The sequence below is a fragment of the Hemiscyllium ocellatum genome, chromosome 4 (genome assembly GCF_020745735.1).
Source record: "Hemiscyllium ocellatum isolate sHemOce1 chromosome 4, sHemOce1.pat.X.cur, whole genome shotgun sequence".
Taxonomy (NCBI): Eukaryota; Metazoa; Chordata; class Chondrichthyes; order Orectolobiformes; family Hemiscylliidae; genus Hemiscyllium; species Hemiscyllium ocellatum.
The window spans coordinates 86,551,225-86,565,573 of NC_083404.1; the positions used below are offsets into that span (position 1 = coordinate 86,551,225).

Sequence of the window (14,349 nt, forward strand, 5' to 3'; positions counted from 1 at the left end):
TCTAGACTGAAGTGGTCATGGGTTTGGAAGGAGCTGTCTGTGCATCTTTGGTGAATTTCTGCAATGCATCTTTTTATACAGCATCCACTACTGCTCCTAAACACCAGTGGTGGAGAGAATGGATACTTGTGGATGTAGTGCCAAACATGTGGGCTGGTTTGTCCTGGATGATGTCAAGCTTCTTGAGTGGTGTTGAGGCTGCACAAATCAACGCAAGTGGGGAGCATTCCATCACATTCTTGACTTGTTCCTTGTAGATGGACGACAGGCTTAGGGGAGTCAGGTGGTGAGTTCCTCCCCGCAGTACTGCTAGCGTCTGACTTGCTCTCATAGCCAATGTTTATGTGGTAAGTCCAGTTGAATTCTGGTCTTTGTTAACCCCCAGGATGTTGTCAGTGAGGGATTCAATGATGGTAACACCACTGACTGTCAAGGAGGTGGTAGTTAGATCGTCTTTTACTGATGATGGTCATAGTCTGGCATTTGTGTGACGCAAATGTTACTTGCCACTTGTCAGTCCAAGCTTGGAAATCGTCCAGATCTTGTTGCATTTGGACATGGACTACTTCAGTATCTGAGGAGTTGTAAATGGTGCTGAACACTGTGCAAACAACAAACATTCCCACTCTTCACCTTATGATGGAGGGAAAATGATTGACGAAGCAGCTGAATATGGTTGGGCCTTGGACAGAGACCTGAAAAATTCCTGCACAGGTATCCTGGAGCTGAGATGACAGACCTCCAACAACTACAACGGTCTTCCTATGTGTCAGGTATGACTCTAACCACCAAAGAGCTTTCCCCTGGATTCCCATTGACTCCAGTTTTGCTCAGGGTCCTTGATGCTACATAGAAGGGCTGCCCACATTTGCAAGATACAAAATGGCCAACAAGGGATTAACAGAACTAAACAGCCTGCTCCTGTAAGACACAAAATGGCCAACAAGGGTTACATAGAATTAAACAGCCTGCTCCAGCATTAAGTAAAACACAATGGTACCTTTGAAGAGGGCCACTCCATGGTGAACAGAAGGCCCTACATGGCCATCAGGGACAATTTAATATGAGGACATCTAAGAACAGATACAAGTTCATTAAAATACAACAATTGGTTGATTCATGAAAGGAATTTGTCCAAAGGAATATAAACTTAACTGTGGAACGTGAATTAATCGGATGCATAGTAAGATCCCAAGGCCTGGAGATTACAATGTCTGTTAAACACCATGAGATAACAATGTCTGTTAAACACCATGAGATAATGTTTATGTAGTGATGTCCATAGGAATGTCCATTGTTAATTAGATGTTTTACAGGATTGGATGTACAGAATAAGGGGAAGGTCATAGTGACCACGTTGTATGCGATTATTGTAACGAATCTAAAAATGCTTTATTTCACTGCAAAAATTAGAGTGTGTCACTGATCTCTCTTCTAGGCCAAACTATAGTTCAAGGAACAACTATATTCTCATGTCAAAACCAGAATCAGAGAAAATCTTTGGCCTTTCCCTGCATTGTTTCAATAAGAAATCTGCCACTTGCCTGAATCCTGCCTGCCTCCTCAGTCTTTGCTCCCAGTCATAGGATTTACGCTTCAACACCATATTTGATCAAACACAGCTTTGATGTCAAGGGCTGTCACTCTTACCTCACCTCTAAAGTTTAGCTCTTTGGTCCATGTTTGAACTAAGGGTAGAATGAGGTCAGGGGCTGAATGGCCCTTGCAGAACCCAAACTGGGCATCACGGAGCAGGTTACTGTTGATGATAACACAGATACGAACAACATCCAGCTGAGAAACCACATTCTCCATTCCCAATTCCTGTAATACTGCATTTCCCATGATTAAATCAACCTAGCCTGCACTTTCCTGGACACTATGGGCAATTTAGCATGACTAAACCACCTAACCTGTACATCTTTGGACAGAGAGGAAACTGGAATACCTAGAGGAAACCAACGAAGAAGCAGCAAGAATGTGCCAATGCCACACAAACAATCGTCTGAGGATGGAATTGAACCTAGATTCCTGGTGCTGCGAGGCAACTGTGCTAACTAATCAACATTCTTTATACATGGACATGGACATGGACACACACACACACTCTGCATTCGACAAATTTCTTCTGTATTTGATTTTCATTCTACTGCTGATTATTTGGGATACTATCACAAACCACCAGAAATGGACTGGGTCTTTTCTGTCCAATTCAACCCATAAGGCCTCATTTAATAACCTTTATTACAAATTACCAATTTATGTATAGGCTCTCATTATTTCCTGTATTTTTTGAGAAATGAGAAAGAGATAGCTTTAACAAGTGATAATGGTGAAAAGGGACTGCTGGAACTTTTTTTTTAAAAAAATGAACAATCAACATTTACGTCATGCTGACACTGTTGCATACAAGTAGGTCCAAGTAGTGGGAACGGTTTACTACAGACAAAAGAGCACAAGGGAGTGACTATAAAGGGAGATTCAGCCAGCAACTAGCAGCTGATTGAATCACTGCTAAGCAAATCATTATTGATGACACAGGTCTTCCACATGCTAACAATGGCATCCAGATTATCTCCTTTTGCTGTTTAAAACAAAAAGAAAAAGACCTGAAAAAGCCACTTTATTTTTCCTCACTGACTGCTGAGACCTGTGGCTTCAAAAAAATAAATTAGAGACTTTGATTTGAGAACCAGTCACTCTGTACCACACTGAAAGCAACTGAAATTACCTGGGGAAGATAGATTGATTAGTAGTAAGCCCAGGCAAACTAAAAGGACCATCTCATCTTCTGCAACAAGTTGGAAATCAAGGGCAGGGGTAGGGTTTGCCTTGCACAGGAAAGCGACAGCAAAAGCCAGATCAGTGGTACCGCAATTGGTTCCATTGTATACCTGGGGTAGGGGGGAAGTGAATCAAAGTGTAGGTGATATCTCTGACCGGCAATGGATATTCTTAAAAAAATGTAAGATGGCCCATGTTGGTACGAATGACATAAGAGAGTTGGGGTCCCACAAAGGGAAGTTAGGGAGTTAGGTACAAAGTTGAAATGCAGGACGTTTCGGTTTATTCCCTGTGCAATGTGCTACTGAGACTAGAAATAGGAAGTTAATACATTCAAATGTATGGTTCAACAACTGGTGTAAAAGGAAGGCTTCAAATATCTGGATCTTTGGAATCTCTCACAGGGCAAGAATGATCTGTATAACAAGAACAGGTTGCAACTAAATGAGAGGGCCACCAATATTATAGAGTACAATTAAGACTGAGACAGTTAGGTTCTTGAGTATCAAGGAAATGAAGAGTTATGGGAGAAAGCAGGAGAATTAGGTTGAGAAACTTATCAGCCATAATTGAAAGGCAGAGCAGACATGATGGGCAGAATGGCCTAATTTCTGCTCCTGTATCTTATGGTCTTATACCCATGCAGGAAGCTGTGCTAATGCCACTTTGGGTTTTTTTTCGGGGGGGGGGGGGGGAGCAGTTGGGGTATGCTACTGTTGTATGGGTTTGGCAACCGGAGCAGCAGTTTACCTTGTGTGGTGATTAAGGAGAATATCGATGTTAAATCCAATCAAGGGCTCATGCCCAAAACGTCGATTCTTTTGATTAGACTTACAGTGTGGAAACAGGCCCTCCGGCCCAACAAGTCCACACCGACCCGCCGAAGCGCAACCCACCCATACCCCTACATTTACCCCTTACCTAACACTACGGGCAATTTAGCATGGCCAATTCACCTGAGCCGCACATCTTTGGACTGTGGGAGGAAACCGGAGCACCCGGAGGAAACCCACGCAGACACGGGGAGAACGTGCAAACTCCACACAGTCAGTCGCCTGAGTCGGGAATTGAACCCGGGTCTGCAGGCGCTGTGAGGCAGCAGTGCTAACCACTGTGCCACCGTGATTCTCTTGCTCCTTGGCTGCTGCCTGACCTGCTGTGCTTTTGCAGCAAAACATTTTCAGCTCTCCATCAGAAGAACAGGCAGGATCATTTTACCGAAAATGGCAGAACTGGTGTACTTAATGTAAGGAATGTAATAGGCAAGGCAGACAAGCTTGGAGCCTGAATTAGGACAGGGAACTATGATGTTGTAGCCATTACAGAAACTCGTTTAAGAGAATGACAGGATTGGCAGCTCATCCTTCTGTTTCAGGAGAGATAGGGAGGAATGTAAATGGGGTATGGAAGTTACATTACTTAAGGAGAATGTCATAGATTCAGTAAGAGAGGGCTCATCTAGTGAGGCCATAGGAATAGAACACAGGAATAAGAATGGTGCAATCACTATGATGGGTTTAACTATAAGCCTCTCAAAAGCCAATGTAAAATAGGGGAACAGATATCTATGCAGATCATGGAAAAATGTAAGAACAACAGGGTTTATGTAGAAGACGATTTTAACTCCCTAATATTGACTGGGACTCCTTAAGTGCCAGAGTCTTGGATAGGGCTAAATTTGTCAGGTGTATCTAGCAAAGTTTTTGAAATAAAATATAGATATTCCGATTAGGGCCATATCCGAACTTGTACGGAAGAATGAGCCCAATCAGTTGATTGAGGTTTCAGTGGGGAAGCATTTTGAGAATAGTGATATAATTCTGTATATTTAAGATAATTCTTCTCCATGTAACTTAGACCATTGAGTCCTGGCAACATCCATGTAAATTCCTTCTGCACTCTTTCCAGTTTAATATCCTTTCTATAGCTAGATGACCAAAACTGAGCACAATACTCCAGGTATGACCTCAGCTACATCCTGTACAACTGCAATGCAACTTCCCAACTTCTATACTCGATGCCCTGACTAATAAAGGCCTGTGTACCGAAAGCCTTCCTCACTGTCCTGACCCCACCTTGCACCTGAACTCCAATGTCCTTCTGTTCCACTACATTCCTTAGGGCCCTAATGTTCACCATCAAACTCCCACCTTGGTTTTATTTTGCAAAATGCAAGAACTCACACTTATTTATATTAAACTTAATTTGCCTTTTCTCAGCTGATCAAGGTCCTACAGTAATTTCTGATAACCTTCCTCATTGCTCACCTTACCAATGATTTTAGTGTCACCTTCAAATGTACTAATCATGCCTGGGACATTCTCATCTAAATTATTGATATAGTTAACAAACAGCAATGGACGCAGCACCGACCCCTGACATACATCACTAGTCACAGGCCTCCAGTCCAACAAGCATCCTTCCACGATTACCCTCTGGTTCCTACCATCAAGCCAATCGTGTATTCAATTTGCCAGCTCCCCTGATTCCATGTAATGTAACCTTCCAGAGCAGCCTACCATGTGGAGCCTTATAAAGGCCTGACTGAATTCCATATAAATTACGTCTAACACTCTGCCCTTATCAACCTTCTTGGTCACTTCAACAAAGAACTCTAACAAGTTTGTGGGGCATTATCTTCCACACATAAAGTCATGCTAACTCTTACTAATCAAACACTGTCTTTCCAAATGTATGTATATCTTCTCCCTCAGAGTCTTCGGGTAAAAAATGAGGTCTGCAGATGCTGGAGATCACAGTTGAAAATGTGTTGCTGGTTAAAGCACAGCAGGTCAGGCAGCATCCAAGGAATAGGAAATTCGACGTTTCGGGCATAAGCCCTTCATCAGGAAAGATGAAGGGCTTATGCCCGAAACGTCGAATTTCCTATTCCTTGGATGCTGCCTGACCTGCTGTGCTTTAACCAGCAACACATTTTCAACTCCTTCAGAGTCTTCTCAAGTAACCTACCAACCACAGATATTAGACTTACTGGTCTGCAGTTCTCAAGTTTCTTGTTGTATAAGGGCACGGCATTCACTACCCTCTCGTCTTCCAAAACCTTCTCTGTGGCTAACAATGATGCAAAATATCAGCCAGGGTCCCCACAATTTCTTCTCTAGCATCTTGGTAGGTTTCTTCGATATATCTGGTCAGTACCAGGAGATTTATCCACCTTCATATATCCTAATATGTCCAACACCTCTTGTACTGTGATATGAACTGTCCCCAAAATATCACCACTAACTTTGCCAAGTTTTCATGTCTTTCTCCATGGTAAACACAGAAGAAATATTGGAGGACCTCACCCATCTGCTGGAGTTCCACACATACAAGTCTAACTTGGTCCTTGAGAGGACCTATTCTCTCTCCAGTAGTTCTTTTTCCTTCAATGTACTTAAAGAACCTCTTTGGATTCTCCCTAATAATCTAATCCAAGACACGCTCATGCCCATTTTTCACCTTCCTGATTTCCTCCTTCAGTAAACTCCTGCATCCCCTATATACCTCCAGGGATTCCCTTGATCTCAGCTGCCAGTATTGAGCCACGTCTCCACCTTTTTTCCTCAGTATCTTGTAACCCAGGGTTTCCTATTCCTGCCAATATTGCCCTTTACCTTCACAGGAACACATAGACCTTGAACTCTAGCTATTTCACTTTTCAAGGCCTCCCACTTGCCGGAGGTCCCTTTGCCTGCAAACAAACTACTCCAGTCAACCCCTGAAAACTCCTGTCTAATTCAATCAAAACTTGCCTTGCCCCAATTTAAAACACTAAGCTGTGGAACAGTTTTGCCCCTCTCCATAACTATTTTAAAATCAATAGAACTATGGTCACTGCTCCTGTTGTGCTCCTCCACTGTCACCTCAGGCACGTGACCTGCCCTAGAGAGTTTAGGCAAAGAGGAAAAGATAGTATATTTAAGGTTTCGGAAACTCAAAACAGAAAGGGCCCTGTTGAATCGAAAGCGAGTAATAAAGAACTTAAACAGAAATTAAAAGGGCTGCAAAGGGACCATGAAACATTCTTAACAAGTAGGATTAAGGAGAATATCAAGGCATTTACCAGATGTTGTAGGAGGCAAGGGAGATTTCTGAGGCCTTGATAAAGGTCTCTTGAGTCACAGGCGGGGTCCCAGAAGACAGGATAATAGCCAATGTTATTCCTTTGTTTAAAAAAAAGGATAAAAGGGATAATCCTAGAAATTATAGCTCAGTAAGTCCTACATCAATAGTAGGGAAGTTTTTTGGAGAAGATTCCGAGGGACAGAATTTACTTGCATTTTAGAAAAATGTCACACTAGGAATAGCCAACATGGCTTTATGCAGGGAGTTCTTGTTTCAAATTCAAGTGTGTGATGACGATGAGCATTGTCTATCTGGACATTATTAAAACATTTGGAAAGTTCCCTCATGGTCAGCTGGTCCAGAAGATTCAGTCACATGATTCAAAGTGAGTTGGAAAATTGGATACAAAATTGGTTAGTCATTGAAGACAGAGGGTAGTTGTGGAGAGGTGTTTTTTTCTGACTGGAGGTCTACGACCAGTGATGTTCTGCAGTGATCAGTACTTGAATTGTGTGTAAATATAGATATTAGATAAAATGATTTGGATGAAGATATCAGTGGACTGATAAATAAGTTTTCAGACAACTCAAAAATTGATGGAGATGTGGCTCGTGAGGAAGATTGTCACTGAATACAGCAGGATATAGACCAGTTGGAAAAGGTGGGTATAGAAATGGCAGATGCAGTTTGTGAAGGTGTGAAGTAATGTATTTTGGGAGGTCAAATGTCAAATTAAAATATACAGTCAATTGGCTGGACTATTAGGTGTATGGATATACAGAGGGATCCTGGAATGCAAGTTCACAGTTCTCTGAAAGTGGGAACTCAAGAGAATAAGGTGGTAAAGGAGGTGTACAAATGACTGTCTTCATCTGTTGGCTAAGCTGTATAAGACTTTAGTTAGCCAACATTTGGAGTATTGTGTGCAGTTTTGGTTGCCACACTACAGGAAGGATATGGAGGCTTTGGGTGCAAAAGAGGTTATATCTGGATTTGCCTGGATTGGAGTGTATTACTATAAAAATAGGTTGGACAAGCTTGGAAGTTTTTCACTATGGAGTGTCAGAGATGGGAGGCAATCTGATTAAATTATATGAAATTATAAGAGGCATGGATAGAGCAGATAGTTGGAGTGTCTTTCCCAGGATAGAGCCACATACTAGTGACATCGGTTTAAGATGGGAGGGAAAAAGGTTTAAAGAGATATGCAAATGAAGTTTTTACACCATAAGTGATATGTGCCTGGAATGTGCTGTCTAGGGAGGTTGTAGAAACGAATGTGATAGCAATGGTTAAAAGGCATTTATACAGATACATGAACAGACAGGGAATAGAGGAAGTGAAAACGCATGGCATAAACCCTTCATCAAGAATACCTGAAATATAAATTCTCCTGCTCCTCAGATGCTGCCTGACCTGCAGTGCTATTCCAGCGCCACACTTTTTAACTCTGATCTCCAGTCCTTTTTTTCTAGGGAATAAAGGGGTACTGACCATGCGTAGGCAGATGCAAATACTTTGTTATCATGGTCAGCACAATGTGGGCCAAAGGGACAGTTCCAGAGCAGTATTGTTCTCTATTCTATTTTTAACAAACTGCATGGAGAGGAACCATTGAACTAAGTTTCCAGTTTTACTCTCCACCCATAACACTAATTTTAGTTTTGTCTGTCTGTACACATGTGCAGGGAGAATTTTAAGAAGAGGTTAGAGTTTTAACTAGTGGTGTCATACGTCAACAAGTCACTGTTGTTCACCTGTAATGAAAATCTATTTAGTTCTAATAAATAGTAATTGCCATGAAGTACAGGGAAACCTGGTCTGTGCTTTCTGTTAAACTGAGTTCAAAAACAGAAATGGGGAAGTTTGCACACTTCAGTAAATCATTTACTTTTCTGGTGACTCCACAACAGTGAGGTTCAATTTCCAGTACACTACCCCAGTGAGGTGAAACGTTAGTAAGACTGTTCCATTTTAACCTATTTAGTAGAAGGCAAAATCAACTTTTATTCTGAGTTTTGCTTGGTTGCATGAAGGTGACTTAGGTATTTGGTGACAAAGGAGCCCAGATTGTGACTTGGGCAGAAGTCCAAACTTCTCACATCAGTAAACAAAGGCAAGGCTAATTGAGGCTGGCTGTCAGCTATCTTTTTGTTTAATTCTTCAAATAGACAGAGAGAGATTTGAAGAAAATCTCAAGACAAAAAGGTTGCAGCTTGTGCGTTTCGCATGATGAGGAGAGTGGCCTTTCTATGGATTTAACATGATTTCTTGTTGAAGGAGTGTATGGTATGGGAACCTAAGTCTCCAGGAGATTTATTCCAGCACAGAAGGAATCATCAGAAGTGAGCTTTACTGCAGGTAGCACATTTGGGACAATTTTACCACTTTCTAAAATGGAGGACAGTAAAGGGGCAGCACAGGTTCAATTCCAGCTTTGGGCAACTGTCTGTATGGAGTTTGCACATTCTCCCAGTGTCTGCATGAGTTTCCTCCGAGTGCTCCAGTTTATTCCCACAGTCCAAACGTATGCAGCTCAGGTGAATTGGCCATGCTAAATTGCCCATTGTGTTAGATGCATTAGTCAGAGGGAAATGGGTCCGGGTATGTTACTCTTTGGAGGGTCGGTGTGGACTTGTTAGGTCAAAGGGCCTGTTTCCATACTGTAGGGAATCTAAGCTAATCTAAACCATTTGAAAGATGGAAGTAATATTCAACTGGCTCCCTAATAAAAAAAATTAAATTTTGTAGATATTGGACAGTGACGTATAGCTGTGGTACAGGATTTTTTCATTTCTGCTGAAAGGTTGAGAAATAGCTTTCCCACAGTTGTCTCTTATTTGCCCTCTAGTTAGCTTTTATTCAATGTTGCGTTTAGTATGTTTTGTTAGAATTAAGGTCTTAAAGCTATAAAGTTTGTCATGTGATCTTGTTAATAGTTACTGGGAATACAATTTTCTCTTAAAATTTAGCAATTAACTAAATGTATTAGCAGGTAGTTCTGATGAGGTTTATTAGTTTGATGCCTGGAATGAAGAGGTTGTCTTAACAGACAAAGTTGGATATGCTTGGCGCGTTTCCACCGGAGTTTAGAAGAGTGAGATAAGTAGGGACATAAACAAAGCTGAAAATGGAAGTCAGGAAATTAGGAAACAACTAAGAGAAAAGAAAGCAAGCAAAGCCAAATAGGTGACCGTTCTACAGTGGATAGTGATACATAGTTGAATGCCAAAAGCCTTGTGAATAAGACACAATTTGAAGGCACAACAGTCTCTTGGAATTTCAGTTAAGCCATTAGTGAAACATTAGGTCACTTCTGCCACTTCCATATTATCTATTATTGAGGGAATTGCTGCCTTTCAGCTGACACAAAATCTGCCTTTCCAAGTGAACATGATGTGATCTTTTCTGTATAGTTTGAACTAAAACATGGAGTGAAAGGAGAAAACTCTGTTCCCACATAATGCAAACAAAATGAATTACTTCAAGTTTCTAAATACTTTTTTTTGGATACAAATTTACATTGATCAGAAATTGTGTATTTCCACTTTCCACAGGCCGCGTTTTCATTAAATTCTAAAAATCAGCATTTATTCTCCCTGGTCTTCAAGACTACCAGCCTATTTCCTTTTGCTCTTAGCTCACCCCTGCCCTACATATGTTTGAAACCAATTACTTTACTGACATTAATTGATCTGAAACGTTAATGTTTTCTGACTCCACACTTTGCCTAACCTGTTGAATATTCCCAAGTTTTTGGTTCTTATTTCAGATTTTGCTTATCTGGGATATTTTGCTTTGTTCCATTACTTCAAACTCAGCTTTCAATGTAGAAAACATTTTTTGTTATCTCTGCATTTCATGTTAAGAAATTTCTTCAACTGAATTGCATAATCAATTACTCTCAAGCATCCTTCAGGTCAAAAAGTCTCAATCTTTAAGGTCAATAATCTGCCATTTTATTCAATCATCAACATCTATCAATGCCCACTACAAACAACCTGATATCCAAAACACAATAATAAAACAGTAAATGAAATAAAGGTGATAAATATTTTTTAAAAATTGTATTAAATACCTTCAAACTTTAAGACATTCATGAAAATAGAAACAAATACTCGACTTTCACACTTCTGAATTGCAATTTTATCTCAATTCCGTGTACATCACAGCCAATTAGATTATCCCACAAATTAACAAATACCATAGCTCTACAAATATTATACATAAGGAAATGGTTAATGATTAGTGAAGTATAACAATTGTTTCTGAAAGTAGTTGGTTTGCAATATTGATTAGCTTATAGCAGTTATCTCATCAGGACACCAAATAAATTCTTCTTTGGATAATAACGGGGCAAAAATAGTTTGAAAACTGGAGTCTTGTTTGACAGCAGTGTATAACAAAAATGCTTGTGTGCATGAAAAACAACAAATAGATCCCTGAGGAAAGTTTACATTATAAGCATGGAGCTAGCACAAAATCAACATTCTGTCTCCAGCTAACTGTATTCAAAAATAGCTTATTTTATACCATAGTTCGTAAAGTGAGTTAAAGCCACTGACATTTATATGCAAGTCCAATTAGTCCCAACTCGACTGAACTAATATGTATTCAAATTTGAATGGCAAAACCTCTCCAATTTGAGACTAAAATTTGAACAATTCAGAAAATTTAGAAGCGTGGGTGTTCATATCATGGACTAAAATTTCATCACATTCTCAAATTCTGCTTTCCTATTGTCATAGAAATAATTTAGACATTTTTATGATCCTGTGTCATATGGAGTTACTAGGAGTTGACAACCACTTGAGTGCTCCAAAAGGATTTTAGAATGAAGTCAGTTATCCCCCTCTATAATCATCAGAACATTACTAGCTTTAAACACTAAATTTGTTTAGGTTCATAGAAACTTACAAAAGATGATTTAAATTAACATGCCTATGCCAACTTTCTTCAAAGAGGCATTCAATCAACACCATTCACTTTCTCTTTCCCCAAAGTCTAACAATGCTTTTCCTTTTAAAATGAAAGTTTGGAAAGTTACAGTTCAATCAGCTTCCACCACCCTCATTCTGTGACTATTCTATTACAATATAGTACTGAAGTAATTTATTTTCACAGTCATAACCCAAAAAATTTAGCTTGCAATTTCTTTCCTTTTATGTAAAATTTAATGCAACAAAACCTTTAGGCATTTAAATAACTTTTTTCTATTAAGGATAAAAATGGGACAGAAGCAGCATGTTTCCTGAATGGAAGCAATATGCAGCAAATAGGTACAAGTGACACAGGTTTAAATTTGTCAGTTGAGCTCTGTAAATAAACCACCAGAGGGCTCTTGTGGCACTGTAGTAATGTCCCTACCCTTGGACCGTGAGGCACAGGTTCAAACCCAAGGGTGGGTTATAACATCTCTGAATAGCTCAATTAGAAAAACAGATAAATGTTTTTGAAGATTCGAAACCAACTTTGGGGTGGGGTTCTTTTGGCCCAGTGGTCGTGTCCCTATCCCTGGGCCAAAAAGCCCCGGACTAAGTCCCAACAGCTTCAGAGGTGAGAGGTAACGTCCTGAACAGGTCGATTAGAAAAATAGGTAAATTAGAAACCACTTGATTAAGTACATTTTAAATGTTCAATCTAAAACAAAACAAAACAAATCAGTCATAATGAATATTTGCTTTGTATTTTAGGATAAAATTGTGCATGTGTATGGGTGAAGCTTGTTTTGGATCAATGGATAGCCACAAATAATTGCAGAGTAGCAAACCAAGCACATGATTTGTTTCAAAATCATTAACTTGCACGAATGGAGGGACTTCTTCCACTTTTCCTGAATTCAAAGATTAAGCACAATGATATACTCATGAATGTTATCAATTGTGATGCAATTACTGTAGGTCATTCAGAAATATGTAGTAAATTTAGTTATTTCATTAATTCCTGCTACCCTGATTTACTTCACACCAACATAAAAAAAATTCAAGTGCTGAGCCCAAGAGAGGTTGTTGCTGTTTATTTTAAGTTCCAACTCATCCCTTGCATCCATCAATTTATTCAATCCTCTTCATTTCACCTTGCTGTCTGGCCAGTGTGTTTCTCCATCTTCAATGTCAGATAAAGAAATGAAAGGTTCGCAAATTAACCTCAAAAGAATCCCTTTTGAAACAAAGCATGCTGAGCCAAGTTCTGCATCATTTCTCAGAAAGAATACATCAAAGACTGATCACTGGCACAGCCATTTTGAGAAATAATACTGAACAAATTGCTTCCTATCTCAATCCTTTTAGCAATTGTTGTGTTAAGTCTCATCACAACGGCCAAATTTCTCAAGTGTAAAACATCAACACAATGGGATAAGTAACCAGTTTCTCAATTTTTGAATATTTATTTAGAGGAGTGATGGCCAAAACTGAAGTAACTAAAGCAACATTCAGGATACTAGGTTAAAGGATACTTTTGATAAACATTGATAGAGAAAGAAGATTGGAATCAAGTCCAAATAGACTCTTAGAATTCTTAAAAAGTACATTATTCTTGTCTCATCCACATTTGTAAAACATGCCACAAGTTATTTTCAACAAATGATTTCCAACCAACACATATATTGAAATGAATTTTGTTGTTGTAGGGAATGAAAAGGCGTTAGGCATAAGAGAAAAGAGAAAATCAACTTTACTGTCTTAATCATAAAGAACAGAAATTATGCAATGACAGAAGAAAAATAACAAGTACAAATGCAAAAAGTTCTCAAGTCACAAAGGACAACGATACAACATTGGTAGCACGCATATCATCTGTAATGATAAAAAGTCTTCATGCATCAATGTTGCAGGATTCCACAACAGGATAGTCATCTTTACACTTAATGTGAGGAGGGGAAAAGGGCCTCGCTAACATTAGAAAACTATGCATATCAATGATATTTGATATGACAATAATTTCAACTGCTAAGTAGTACCAAAGTTTCAAATTGCAACTAGTTTAAATGCCTAAATAGTGTGGCATTTAACCAAAGCTTGGTTATAACTGCAGGTGATTATAACTTTAAAGATGGCCAAACCAAATTAAGATCACTAAATCAACATTCCTCAAACATACTCTGTACATTACCAGTTCCTCTGTTCCTCCACTGAGCACAGCTATACTAAAATAAATTTCAGGGAGTTTTTCTGGACCAGAAATTGAAATGAGAATTATCTTTCAAATCCCCACAAAAGCAGTGCAGACCCTTTCTTCTTACAAGCATAGATAAATTTTCAGCCATTTTCTTGAACCAACTTAAAAACAGCCAATATTGAATCATCACACCTTTAATTTACTAGATTGCCTACCATCATTCAAGTCCTGGAGCAGATTTTCTTGACAGGAGAAGTCTAATTTCACTTGGATATTGACTGTAAAAATAGCTGTCTTCCCAGATTCAAGTGGAAATTGTGCGAGCAATTCTTCTAAATTCCAGCTCAGAAAGTCACCATACAACTTTTCTGTGAATGA

General features: G+C 39.4%; 1 protein-coding gene across 3 annotated transcripts in view; it reads right to left on the reverse strand.

The window, feature by feature from the left end:
* The window catches only part of trappc9 (trafficking protein particle complex subunit 9), a 607,852-nt gene that overhangs the window by 454,324 nt on the left and 139,179 nt on the right, over positions 1–14,349 (reverse strand). For all 3 annotated transcript variants that reach the window (XM_060823567.1, XM_060823563.1, XM_060823570.1), the window contains one exon: positions 14,187–14,339. In XM_060823567.1, coding sequence (XP_060679550.1) covers positions 14,187–14,339 — 153 coding nt within the window. The remainder of the gene's footprint in view (positions 1–14,186; positions 14,340–14,349) is intronic.